This window comes from Nannobrachium achirus, assembly GCF_963921795.1.
Source record: "Nannobrachium achirus genome assembly, chromosome: 2".
NCBI lineage: Eukaryota > Metazoa > Chordata > Actinopteri > Myctophiformes > Myctophidae > Nannobrachium > Nannobrachium achirus.
Window position 1 is genome coordinate 63,110,313 of NC_137811.1, and position 14,064 is coordinate 63,124,376.

At 42.0% G+C, this 14,064-nt stretch overlaps 1 protein-coding gene across 2 annotated transcripts in view; it reads right to left on the bottom strand.

Annotated features, from left to right (window-relative positions):
• Nucleotides 1–13,255, bottom strand: part of phc1 (polyhomeotic homolog 1) — a 29,903-nt gene extending 16,648 nt beyond the window's left edge. For both annotated transcript variants that reach the window (XM_080737713.1, XM_080737714.1), the window contains exons 1-7: nucleotides 13,119–13,255; nucleotides 10,554–10,675; nucleotides 9,742–9,852; nucleotides 1,780–1,845; nucleotides 1,475–1,615; nucleotides 948–1,121; nucleotides 58–810 (exon numbers count right to left, since the gene is read on the bottom strand). In XM_080737713.1, coding sequence (XP_080593839.1) covers nucleotides 58–810; nucleotides 948–1,121; nucleotides 1,475–1,615; nucleotides 1,780–1,845; nucleotides 9,742–9,852; nucleotides 10,554–10,675; nucleotides 13,119–13,155 — 1,404 coding nt within the window. In that variant the 5' untranslated portion in view covers nucleotides 13,156–13,255. The remainder of the gene's footprint in view (nucleotides 1–57; nucleotides 811–947; nucleotides 1,122–1,474; nucleotides 1,616–1,779; nucleotides 1,846–9,741; nucleotides 9,853–10,553; nucleotides 10,676–13,118) is intronic.
• Between the last annotated feature and the right edge of the window lie 809 nt (nucleotides 13,256–14,064).

The window sequence follows — 14,064 nt, forward strand, 5'->3', positions numbered from 1 at the left end:
GTAACCTGAAAAGTGTTGTGCTTAAACCTTCCCAATACAAAAAAGGTAGATGTTTACCATATTGCTGGTGTTGGAGTTTGTGTGGGTGTTGTTCTCCTGGGCGAGGCTGCCACTGCCAGGCCGGGCCTGGGCCAACGCCACGGCCTGACTGTTTCCTGCCGAGCCCTGCCTGGCCCCCACCTGCTGCACCGGGATGTGGGGGGCTTGGCTGTTGCTGGGAGGGGCCGGCAGGATGGGAGGCGGGTGTCGAGGGGGCAGCTGGACAGGCACGCGGTGTCCCTGAGCAGTCTTAGGCTGGATGGGCACGGGGCCTTTGTCCGCGACGGCGCTGACCTGCTGCAGCGGCTGCACCACTAACGTCTGGGTGTTGCCGCTGGCTTTGGGGGCCACCGAGCCGACGGGGTAGCCCTGGGTAGAGGTAGGTACGTTCGACGTAGGCACCAGGATGTGGGTCACGGTGGCGGAGGGGCTGACCGTGGTTACCGTCCGGGCCTGACAGAGACCCGAGGGAGACAGGAGGAGCTGGGACAGAGGGAGGGCTGTGGAGGGGGTGGAAGAGGAGGAGGAGGGAGCGACAGAGGCAGCCGGAGTGCCCGCCATGTTGGCCTGGTTTCCAGTCTTTCCAGTCATAGCGGCGGCCTGCTGTGGGTAGCTCGGTAGCTGTTTGGCCATTTGCTGCGGTTGTACTTGGTGCTGCTGAGCTGTCTGGGGGAACGGCGGCTGCTGCTGTTGACCCAGACGTTCCGGACCCTCAGACTTGATATTCGGCACTCTGGGAGTGGAGACGCAGTGCAGGGCCAGATTCTGCACCTGGGAAATTATTAGAGTAGAGAGAAGTTGTCAAAGAGATTTGGTGTAGAGGACTGTACCATGTACAGAGCCCTGGAGGGACCCCGGTCCAATAACTGCTTAAATGACTGTAGTGTAGGCCTATGAAGAGTTCCAACCTGATCATTGTCTGACTGGGTACTGGCAGAGGTAGGAGGGACTTCCTGTTGAGGTTGCTGCTGCTGTTGTTGCTGGGGCTGTTGCTGGGCGACTGTTGCTACGGTAGCTGTTGCCGTACCACCAGGCATAAAGATGAGCTGGGAGGCGAGGGGGGCCCTGAGAGAGCGGTTGACCTGGGGGGAGGGGTCATCAAAAATAGTTAAATCATTCTCAGACAGCACTGCCTGAAAAGGCAAATAGCAGTTAAGGCAAAATAAAACATGATGATTTTGTGCATGACCTTTGGCTTGACAAGACGTCAACTTGTCACAACCTTTCTGAATTTCATCACGATGATGCATGTTATTTCTGCCCTTTGGCTTTGTTATGCAGCTTAGGTTTCAATTAAGTGTCATATACTGTAGGTTTCATATCATCTATATTAAGCTCCCAATGTGAGGCATTGCGTTGCAATGCCGTGCAATACGAGCTTGTACACAAGCTACTTCGCTGTGCGTGTGAAATAGAGCTTCAGTGTTTAACTCACCCTAAGATACATCTGCCCCTGTCCTGCTGAATTCCCACCCAGCAGCACTGATTGGTTGAGGGCTGTTGTGGTTGCAGTGGCTGGACCAAGAGGGCGGGGATTGGTCATAGTTCCTCCCCCAGAGGTGGTGCTTAGGTTGACCTGAGAGACAAGGGAAAAACAAAAACTCAGAATAACAATACAATATCCTGGCTTTGAATTGTAACTCATTTTCAGGATTCCATCATTAATTTTTTTCCAGAGAAGAGAAATCTAGAGAGTAAATGGGAAAGCCATTTTGGAGAATGTTCAGCAGTAAACTGTACCGTGGTGGTGGCTTGGGACACACTGTTACTGGGAGAGTTAGACTGTCGACTAGCAGCAAGGGTGGCCTGGATGGGGGGGAGAGGGAAGAGAAGGATCATGGGATCATTGGACATCATTGAATAGTGTTTACCTTTCTACCTTCTTACTCCTGGATTATTGTTTGTAAATGATCCATTGCAAATTATTTATTTAGGAAGAATGCAGTATGAATATTACTGTGTAGAAGGAACAAGAAACCCAAAAAGGAAAAAACATATTATCCATGGCATTTTTAGCCCAGTGGCAAGGCTCTAAGCAAGGATGTGCGATGTCCGTCTACTGGCTGGGTTGCAGTGTACTTTCATTCCCCTCAGCGGATGATGCCTACAGATTCTGGTGACCCCTGGCCCTGGCCTTTCCGCTGGCACCACCCGTGGGTGCACTCAAAATATCTCAAAATTGAAATCCATTTAACTTGCTGGGTGCATTCGTGCTACCTGGAAGATTAATCCCAACTATTTGAGAGACACCATGACCTTTCCTCTAGCACCACCCTCAGGCCAAAATGACAAATTTGCACACGCACAGATTGCTCATAAATGAAGACTGCAGAATGAACCCTAAGGGCTGCTTGCGGGGCTTTTACACCAGGCACCCGCGATACAGCGTTTTAAAAGAATACAATTAAGAAGACTAACAAAAGGTAAGTCCTACGGAAATAAAGAAAACTACAGTTATCAGACTCAAACAGCTGTTGTTCCCTCCAGGTGAGAGGTTCTGAACAGCTGTGCATGCTTTTAAAACCTGATAGTGTTTGTTACCTTTATTTAAACTCGGGAATACAATTGAGAGCAAGCACTCATTTACAAGTGTTTCCCAATAAGATATTTGTTTTTTCTTGTTGTATTGACCAGCTCAGTGGCCTTGTGGTTAGAGTGTCCGTCCTGAGCCTGGGAGGTTGGGGTTCGATCCCCGGTCAAGTCATACCAAAGACTGGGACTAAAAACACAGAAAAATACCCAAAAATGGGACCCAATGCCTCCCTGCTTGGCACAAGGGTTGGATTGGGGGGTATCACCACGACCGATTCCCGAGCAGGGCACTGCTGCGGCTCACCACTCCAAGAGATGGGTCAAATGTGGAGAACAAATTTCAGATACAGCAATGTATGTGACAAATAGTAGGACTGTAACCGTTAACTTCATTCTTGTTGTTTTTTCTTTTTTTTATATTCCTCCTCCTGATGTTTTTTGAATGCTTGGGATTTGTTCTTTTTTCCCCCTATCTTTCCCAGTGTCCCTAGATCACCATTGTCACCACCACGAGCACCAAGCTGAATGACTATTATGACTGCCATTTGGGACCCCAGCACCGACTTTGGAAAGGCTACACTGCAATCTTCAGCAACAACAAGAAAAGTGCTTCACAAGAATAGGGCAGTCTCGATGAATACATAATCGTCTATTCGCGAATACTTTTCATATTCCCGATTATTTTTCATATTCGCGATTATCGTCAATTATCCAATTTAATAAAAAAAGTAGTGGGTTTTGACAATAAAACCATTCTTTTTTTTTTTTTAAACTCTTTATTTCTCAATAATTTTACATTTTTCACCAATATAAACAATAAGACAATAAGCAAGACAGATATAAAAGTAGATCAAAAATAAGATACATAAATAAAAATACAATAAAATACAATAAAAGAAAACAATAATAAAATATAAGAGGTCATGGGACGCCCGGCACAGTTGTCATGTAGTTATATTTATAAGATTAGTAACATGTAGGATATCATCAACCTTCATAAAGAATCAGTTGCTTCACCCAAATGTCTTAACCATTTCTCCCATTTCCTTTCTCCTGCCTCCTTTTGGAGTCTCAGAGAGTAGGTCATTTGTTCCATAAGATGCAATTGTTTCACAATGTTAACATATAGGTCTATAGTAGGGCATTTTTTCTGTAACCAATTCTTAGTTATGGCTTTTTTACTTGCCACAAGTAGTATCTTGAGTAAGTATGAATCGTCCTGACTCAGTTCATCTGGAAATTGTCCAAGATACAAGAACTCAAATGTATCGCTGATATTGAAGCCCATTATTTTCGAAACCAATGTTGTTATTTCTGTCCAGAAGGGTTGTATCACAGGGCAAGACCAAAAGATGTGCGCATGATCTACAGCTGTTTCTCCACAGTCCCTCCAGCAGTCCAATTGGTTGCCTGTTTGCTTGGACTTCTGCTTAGGCGTTATAAAGAAGCGGATTTGATTTTTCCAACTGAAGTCTCTCCAAGATAAAGAGTTGGTTGTTGTTGATTGTATTGTCCATGTTTCCAACCATACATCATCACTTATCACAATGTCCATTTCTTTTTCCCATCGTTGTTTTATATACATTGTAGAATCTTTTTTCAATGACATTATACCATTATACAATTTGCTTACAAGACCCCTCATACTCTTTGAGTCATAGGCTTCAATGAATACCTTAATTATAGTTGGTGTAATCTCTTCTTTAGACCTTTTTATTTCTTTGCCGAAAAAATCCCTCAACTGCAAGTATCTATAAAAATCTTGTTTGACCAGTCCATATTTCTGACTTAGTTTTTCAAAGCTGTCAATATCCCCTTTTTTCATTATTGTGCATATGGAAGTGATACCAAGGCGGACCCATTGTCTATATCTACTGTCTAGCAGTGATGGCATATAGTCAGGATCATATGCCGGCCAGCTTAGAAGCTTAGCTTCCCTCTGAAGTTGGAAACATCTTATCACCTCAAACCAAATTTTAAGTGATAGATTTACCCATTGACTTGATGTTAAAGGCATTCCCTTCCCTCCGTCAATGCAACCCAATAATGACTGTATTGGCTTATCCATTAAAGATAGTTCTATACGTTTCCATTTGGCAACATATGATGGGTTACACCAGTATACAAGGGGTCTCAACTGTGCTGATAAATAATAGTCCCTTAAAGATGGAAGAGACATGCCCCCCTTCTCCCGGGGCAGTTGTAAGGTAGAAAATCTAACCCGAGGTCTTTTGTTGTCCCAAATAAAACGTGAAATGTGTTTGTTCCATTCTCTGAATTGTTTCATGGGTATTTCTACTGGTAATGACAAAAAGAGGTATAACAGTCTGGGTAGGATTACCATTTTAACTGATCTTATTCTATCCCCTAAATCCAGAGGAAGCATGCTCCATCTGTCTAAGTCATCATACATTTTTCTAGTTGCACCCTTGTAGTTAACATCATACAGTTGAGATAGATCTTTGGGTAGGTTAACACCTAGGTATTTAATATGGGGTAAATACCAATTAAATTTATATTTTGTAATGAATTCTTGTGTAGGGTTGTAGTTGAATGTCAAGACCTGAGTTTTGTTTACATTGAGAACATATCCAGAGTAGGACCCATATGTTTCCAACATTTCCATCAATATGGGTAGTCCTGATCCTGGGTCCATAATTGTGACAATCACATCGTCCGCAAACATGCCGACCTTATACTCCTCTCCTCCTATATGTATCCCCTTTAATTGTGTCTCCTGTCTAATTGCTTGGGCCAAAGGTTCGATGAATAAATTGAAGAGATAGGGTGAAGCTGGGCAGCCCTGTCTGGACCCACGTTCAAGCGCTATAGCGTCCGAAAGACTACCGTTTATCTTAATTCTTGCCGTGGGAGCAGAGTAGATTGATTGGATACGTTTTATAAAACTCTCACAGAAACCAAATCTATGCATCACTAAATATAGAAATTCCCAAGATAGACAATCAAAGGCACAACGGGCGTCCAGGCTGATGGCAATAGCACTAGTCTTGTCCTTATTAATCTGCTCTATGACGTGCAAGGTCCTCCTTATATTATCTTGAGTCTGACGATTTTTCAAAAATCCACTCTGGTCCTCGTCTATGAGAAAATCCATTGTCTCTCCCAACCTTTTTGTTAAGATGGATGTATATAGCTTATAGTCTGTGTTTAGAACACTTATGGGCCTATAATTCCCACACTCCATCCTATCTCTTCCCTCTTTATGAATAACAGATATAAAGGCCTCATTCCATGAAGGAGGAATGAAATCATTTTTCAATACGTAGTTGAAGCATTTCCCCAACAGGGGGAGTAGTTGCTCTCTCATAGCTTTGTACCATTCGCTGCCGAAGCCATCGGTCCCTGGAGACTTATTAGAATTCAAACTAGAGATGGCTTCATCTATTTCCTCTTGTGTTATTGGGGCAATTAGTTTTTTGTTCATTATTGTGCCAATCGAGGGGAGATCTAATGATTCCAGAAATGTTACAATTGTTTGCTTGTCTGCTAGATCAGGTTGGGAGTACAGTGATTTAAAATGTGTTTCAAATGCCTTCTGTATGGCATCCATATTACTAACAATCTCTTTCGTGGTTGGATCCCTGATTTTATATATAGTGTTTTCGGCCTGTTGTTTTCTGAGCCTCCAGGCTAATAACCTTGCTGCTTTGGGTCCAGCTTCATAATATTTTTGTTTCATAAATCTTAGGTTTTTCTCCACTTCTTCGCTCATTATTTTATCAATTTCTTGTTTAGTATTTCTGATTTGCTGTATTATAGCAGGTTCTTTGTTTTTTATGTGTGTTTGTTCCAATTCCCTTAGCTGTTCTTGTAGTTTTAATAGTTGTTGTGCTTTAATCTTTTTTATCATGGCTGTTCGGGCTATAATCTTTCCTCTGATAACTGCTTTGGCCGCATCCCATAATATACCAGGGTTGACCTCTCCATTATCATTAACTTGTATATAGGCGGTCAACTCCGATTCCATTTCTTCCTTAAAAGCAGTGCTATTCAAAAGGCTAGTATTCATTCTCCATAATGTTTTCCTTATTCTACTATCTAAATGAAAGGTCAGGTAGACCCCCGAATGATCAGATAGATCTCTTTGACCCACTTTACATTCCTTCAATCTGTGTAGATCCCCACTATATGTAAAGATATAATCTAACCTTGAATGTACTGAATGTCTTGCGCTAAAGAAAGTGTATCCTGGGGCCGATCCATGCATAGCGCGCCACACATCCATCAGTCCCAGGTCCATTAAAGATTTATTAATACGTTTCTCTATAGGAGTTCTACGTCTCTGCTTGTTACTGGAGTCCTGAGAATGACGTAAGATATTTAAATCCCCTGCCAAAATCAAGGTACCATATGTCTCTGAAGCAACCAAATTAAATATTTTCCTAAAGAAAGACATATCACTCCCTGGTGGGGCATAGACATTAAATAGTGTCACCTCTTTATGATCAATTTTCCCCTTTAATAAGACATATCTACCCTCCTTATCAATTATTTTGGATATGAATTCAAATCGAATTGCGTTAGAAATCAAAATGGCAACACCTCTCTTTTTACCATTTTTATATGAGGAGAAGAAGGTATTTTTAAAGCCCATTTTTTTAAGCTTTTCGTGCTCTATATCGGACAGGTGGGTTTCCTGCCAGAATGCAATATTAATCTTCTCCTTTTTTATTTTTGCAATCATTTTACTCCTCTTGATTGGGCTATTTAACCCATTTACATTTAGGGATAATAAATTATAGTGTTGGTATTGCATGTTTTTCTTTCTTTTTTAAGCCCTGTATGCCATAATTCAGCACCCACCAGTGAGCAGATAGTGTAAATCCCAGACCTGTATCATTCCAGACCATGACAACATCCCACATAACAAAAGGTTGACACTGTACCCGCAACATCCCAGACCTCAACAAGTAGTAAGAAAAAGAAAATAAGACAATAAAAAACAACAATAACACAAAAGTTCCTAATACAGGTGAAGGCATCAAAGAAGGCCTTCCGTAATGAGGGGTGCTAGCCACTAAATGGGGCCCCTCGTAAGCAGAAAGAAACAAAAACAGATGTGTGGCTCAAACATTACCAAAGCACCAGCCATTATCTAAAACTTTTAAACGTATTTAAAGGATACTGTTATTTGCATAGTTATCTATAACACACCTCGAGTTCCATTTGACCGGGGGTTAAGGCGCTCACCCCTCCTCTTAGTCTTGCGTTGCTCCCTCTTCTCCAGGCTCCTTCCTGCGATATTCACTCAGCCTCTCCCGAATCTGCTGCTGGAACAGATCCTTGGCTCCAGTGTGCTGGGCCCTCACCATTTTCCATGGTAGAAGCTCAGCAAGCTTTTCCGCTGTCATACCCTTCTTCTTCTTCTTGTTCCTTGGGGTGAAGTTCTCCACGGTGAATCCCTTGCTTCTGAGGTCTTCAGTTGCTTGTGCTGCACTGTCGTATGTTGTGTACACGCCCTTCTCCAATTCAACTCGTATTTTAGTCATCGGGGTTCTGAAGCGTATTTTCTTATTCAGGAGAGCTTTTTTGACTGGAGCATATTCCATTCTCTTTTTTTGTACAGCTTCCGGGTAGTCGTTATCGAAATAGACCCGTTTACCTTGAACACAGGGTTTCTTCTTCCAGGCTGTAATAAGTATTTCCTCTTTCACTGGAAACTGAAGGAACTTGACCAATATGGAGCGCGGTGGAGCGGTCGCAGGCGGCTTTGGCCCAACTCTATGAGCCCGTTCTATTCCAAAGTTCTGGTCCTGTACCAGGTTTATATCCCCCAGTTCAGTCTTTATCAGATTTTCTATGAATGTGACTGTGGAATTCGCTTCTGCGCCCTCTGGAATTGAATAAATTCTTATGTTATTTCTACGTGAATATCCTTCCATTGCAGTCAGTTTGTCCTCCAATTCTTGCTGGTTAGAGAGCATCTGAATGAGGGTGTCTTTAACTCCAATGTCCCATTCTTCCATGGTGGCAAAGCTTTCCTCCATTTCCCCCATTCTTTTCACTGCTCCATCCAGCTTGTCTGTAGAATCCTGTACCTTTCTGTTTATTTCCGTTCTAAATTCCTCCATTTGTTTTTTAATATCTTCTCCAAGGCATTTTCGGAATTCAGAAAGGTCTTTTTTAAGTTCTGATTGGATTGTGGCCAACCCCGCCGCCATAGCCTCGCTCACCACAGTTTTAAGAGAAGCCATATCCATCAGTAGTGGCTTCGGTGCCATCACAGGGTGTCGATCACCGCCGTCACGGTTTCCTCCACCGCGGTTGAATAAAACCATTCTTAAACCTCAGGTCAACACTTGCATTCTTGAATGCGCCTCCTCCTCTTTGTTGAACGCATGTGCGTCCCCGCTCCTCCTCAGTCAGTCAACAGCAGCACGGCAAGCACTGCAGTCACACAGGCAGGCTGGCTGGCTGGCTAACTAAACATGCTTAAAAAGTTTGTTTCATCCGATCAATTACTTTTTCCAGACGGTCTGAACAGACACATCCCGGGTTTCAACACAGAGGACTGGAGTCAATGCCTTTACTGCAGTTTAGCTTAGCGCTGCTACGCTGCTGTGGAGGGGATGATGATGATGATCACACACAGATGGCGACTAGAGTATAGATGTTGGATTGTGATAAACATTATCGGCTATTGTCGCTATTTTCAGTTGTCAGCTATTTTTGCAGTTGTCGGCTATTTTCACAACGCATCGCGATGCGTTATGAGCTTGTAGATCGGCTATTTCCACATCGCGACACACTGTGAGCTTGTAGATCGGCTATTTTTCAAATAGCCACGGTATAAAATAGGGCTAAAGTTTGCAAGTAAATGTACTTAATAGTTACTTTACAAGACTGAACTGATGTTCGAAAAGCAATTAAATTGCTCTTCTTCATTAAGGTGTACAGTATGAGTATTATCAAAGCTCATAGCCTACTATCATAGTGGCATAACATTTAAAAAAAAAGACGATATATTTGTCAATCACGGTTATTTTGTATGACGATTAATCGTCTGCAGAAATTCCTTATCGCGACAGCCCTACACAAGAACATTGTTGGTGTAACCAAGACATTTGCTGCAACATCCAGGAGTTGGATGTTGTCCTTTAAAAGGCAGACAGACCGACAGGCAGCCACAACGAAAGAATGTGTAATTACCTGTTGCACAGCGGCCAGGTTATGGAGCTGGGCACTGTTAATCTGCTGCTGCAGCATGAGCTGCTGGAAGTATTGGGCTGCATTAGGCTGCCTCTGCAGTGCCTGAAGGGCCTAAACATACAAACAGAATGACAGCAGAGAGAATTTAGTCCCAAAACAAAACAAAAATAAACAATAAACACAGCAACACAGCAGGCAAACATGATATAACATAGTAATCAATCAAAATGACTGAGACTAATATTGGTTGATGATCATCATTTCTACCATCATAAAGTGGGTTATCAACTTATCAGTTTAGTCATAGCTCAATGAATAATTAAGATTCTGACAAGAAGGGATTTTTCACAGTGGACTCTCTGCTGCACTGGTTCTCAACGTAGGGTCTGGGACCCCCTCCTAGCTAAATGATTGACAGGAACCATATTGAGTTATTGAACCATATTCAATAACTCTGTGTCCAGATGGAACCAAATGAACCCTTACAGGTCAGTTCCATTCCATCAGTACACTCAGTTAAATTAACACAGGAGGATTTTACAGTGTAAATTGGTGTCCCAGAATAATTTAAAATGGGGGTCCGTAGTCCATTACATATCAAATGGGGGGCCCTTGACATTAAAAGGGTTGAGAAGCAGTGATGCAGGGATATGGACAACTGAAGCTGAGAGAATAAGAGAACCCACCACACACACACACACACACACACACACACACACACACACACACACACACACACACACACACACACACACACACACACACACACACACACACACACACACACACACACACACACACAGAACACTGACCTGCACCGCCTGTCTCTCATACAGAGTCATGTGGGCTATCTGGGGTGGTCGGGAGTTCCCACCTGTCTGAGCATTCCCAGTGGTGGAGCTGGTGTTTTGGTCTTCACCTGCTTCCATACTTTCTGTTAATACAATACAAGGGGTCATTCAATAACAACTCAATAACACTGGGATGAATATGAGGGGGAAGACAGGCAGTCCTGATGCCTGCAGTAGTTAACAAATGATCTGTTGCAACCAATTCAAACCGCAACCAATTTAGACCTGAGGCCAAATTCTAACAAGAATCAGACAAATCTGATGGCTCACTGGCCTCTCTGCCTTTTCTCTCTCACCAAGGAAACACCAGTTATATAAACCCCCCCTAATAGTCTAGTAGCCAAAATGTGAACCCGGACATTTTGAGTACCCCAAAGTTTTATGTTAGAAATGTTGAGTATGGGTCCCCAGCATGTAGAAACTGCCGGATGCTAACTTGTATATGTTGAGCAATTTGCATAATAAGCTTTAATTAGCATAATCACCTATATGGATATGTCAAAAAATGATAGGACGATTTGAACAATATTGGAGTGGTTTTGGGGGTTATTGAAGATGCTGAATGCAATTCTGACATTTTCTAAATTCAAAATGGCCGCTTTTAAACCGTAAATGGTCATATACCAACTTAAATTGGGATGATTTTGATACTTTTTTGTTGATTTTGATTATGAATTAAATTATAAATGTGGTTATTTATATGCTTATACATTATCTGCATTTCAAAAGCCAAATATAGACAATCCACACAAAATGATTAGAACAATGACTGCCACAATAGCCTAGCAAAAATAGTCACTTCATCATTTGGAAAATCAACAAAAAATTATCAAAATCATCCCAATTTAAGTTGGTATATGGCCATTTCCGGTTTAAAACAGCAATTTTGAATTTAGAAAGTGTCAGAAATGGATTCAGCATCCTCAATAACCCCCAAAACCACTCCAATATTGTTCAAATGAGCCAATCAGTTTTTGACATATTATCCATTATTATAGGTGATTATGCTAATTAAAGCTAATAATGCTAATTATGAAAATTGCTCAACATATACAAGTTAGCATCCGGCAGTTTCTACATGCTGGGGACCCATACTCAACATTTCTAACATAAAACTTTAGGGTACTCAAAATGTCCGGGTTCACAATGGGGCTCTATGGGCTGGCTACTAGACTATAAGTGCGTGTCTGTCTGTCTGTCTGTCTGTCTGTATGTAGCTTATCGCGGATACCACAGACAAATTAGGTACAAATGATACCATGAGTCATTGTTGCAAACCGTTTGCTTAATGGGTTTGACATTTGGAAAGAAATGCCAATATATTATGAATGCAACATCCAATCCAATTGGAAATGAATGTTGAGGGGCCTAGAGTCGTGCATCCAGACTAGAGTGCATCTCCAAAGGCACCACACAAATGCATAACGTTGCACAAATGTCATACAGTAGCACCCTGACAAGACACAACACAACAGCCCCTGCCAGGCAACCAAGCCTGGTGTAGACATGGGCTCAATTGAGCACACTTTTCTAGTCCTTCAGTTTATAATGCATGCATAAACATGACATTCATAATGCTAGATTAAATAATTGACTAAAACTCAGACTGTGTGCTCCTCAGATTAAGCAAAGAAGAATCAACACAAATATTGAGCACAATAAATAACTAAATTGACTCACTTTCATTGAGCCATGATAAGTGACATAATAGACCACAACAGGATTCAAACGTTACAGCTCTGCATCCGCAATCCCTGACACTGTCAGACAGTGTCTCAGCTTGACTCTATGATGGCAATTTCATTCAGACTGACTGTCAACATGATCGATGAAAGTGAGGGAAAGGGCAGAATGGGGGAGGGACAAAAACACAGGCGAGTAAAAAAATAATGATGGAGCTATGGCTAACAACCACGCTATTATAAAAGAAAAACAGCTAAAGACTAAACAAATGCGTTCAAAATACACATTGACAATGTGTTACCGTTGCTAAACAATAAGCGCTGTATGGAATTGTTATGTGCATGTTGAGATCATTTTGTGACAACAGCAGGAGTGCAACAGTGTGATGCTCTATTTAGCAGCAAATGTTACACCGAAATCGGTGTCCCATCGAATATGATGACTCCATTTTTTCCCTTTCTCCCTCTTCAGTGAAAAGTACATTTTCTAAGGGGGAACGGCATACGATCTGCACCTTCGCCGTTTTACATTGACTTTTGATTTCCCAACCGAATCTGAATAAAACAATATTACGACTAGCCTTGATACAAGAGACTGTCATTGATCCAGGGCCATAATGATTCCACGTACCAGACTACAGTCATCCCCACCATCCATCAATGCAAAACAAATCTTTTTCACTAGTGATCTCCGGAGTCACCAAATTCTATAGGTCACACATTTCGGTGTTCTGTGTTATAACTTAATGTTAGCCAGCTCGCTAACTGCGACTAGCACAGCTAGCGAGCTACAGTGGACTAAAACAGCACTAGTTCATTCATGTCAGCAATGCCTGCAAAACACCTTGGCTAGGAGTTATCGTTTGTTGCTCGCCCGGCATCCTGGGATGTTTACCTCACCTCCTTTGAATAATTCAGTGTAAACAACAAGTTACTGCGTTTCTCAATCTCAGTCCCAAATGTTAACAACGACCAGCAGCGTCTCTTTGGCTCCAAATAAACTCCTCCCCCCGCCTTTACTATTCCTTTTCCGGTCAAGGCAGCAGAATCTAAACATGTTTATTATTTTGTTAATTTATTTCTCTTCTTTCTTGCTCTCTTTCTACAATGGGATGGGAAATGTTAAAGAACACTCTGATCCTGATGTAACGCTTCCTCTGTCTGATCATAATTGAGTAAAGTCTATCAATTACATTAGACTATTATTACTGGCCAATAACTGTGATGTTAACTCTTCCTATGAATTAGTCTTGTACTTCTAATGCCTGAATCTGTAACTTAAAATGATATGTGCTGTCTCTAGATCAATGAAGGTATCTATTGATCCAGTGTTTCTCAATCTTTTTTGGCTTGAGTACCCCCTTTCCCTGATTTCTGAATCCAAGTACCCCCTTTACCCGACAACATTTTGCTCATAAAACTCCATGGTGCACCAAACCATAGATAATGGTAGGCCTATATGAGCACTGAACAGATTTATTCTCAACACTGTGGCCAAAACATTTCAGTCCAGTTTTCATGTCAATAACTATAAAACTTTCAAGCACATCCCAGGTCCCTGGTACTATTTAATTTGGGGTGGCAACTATCAGGCTCACACCAATGTCTCCATGTATCATCATTAAACATAACATATTTTCCCCCTCCTAATTTAATGTTTTTTAATTCTTTAACTGTGAATAATAATATGTTTGGGGGGCATTTACCTGAGTACCCCCTGCAGTACCTCTGCGTACCCCTAGGGGTACACGTACCCCCATTTGAGAAACACTGTTAATTGATCTATGGCT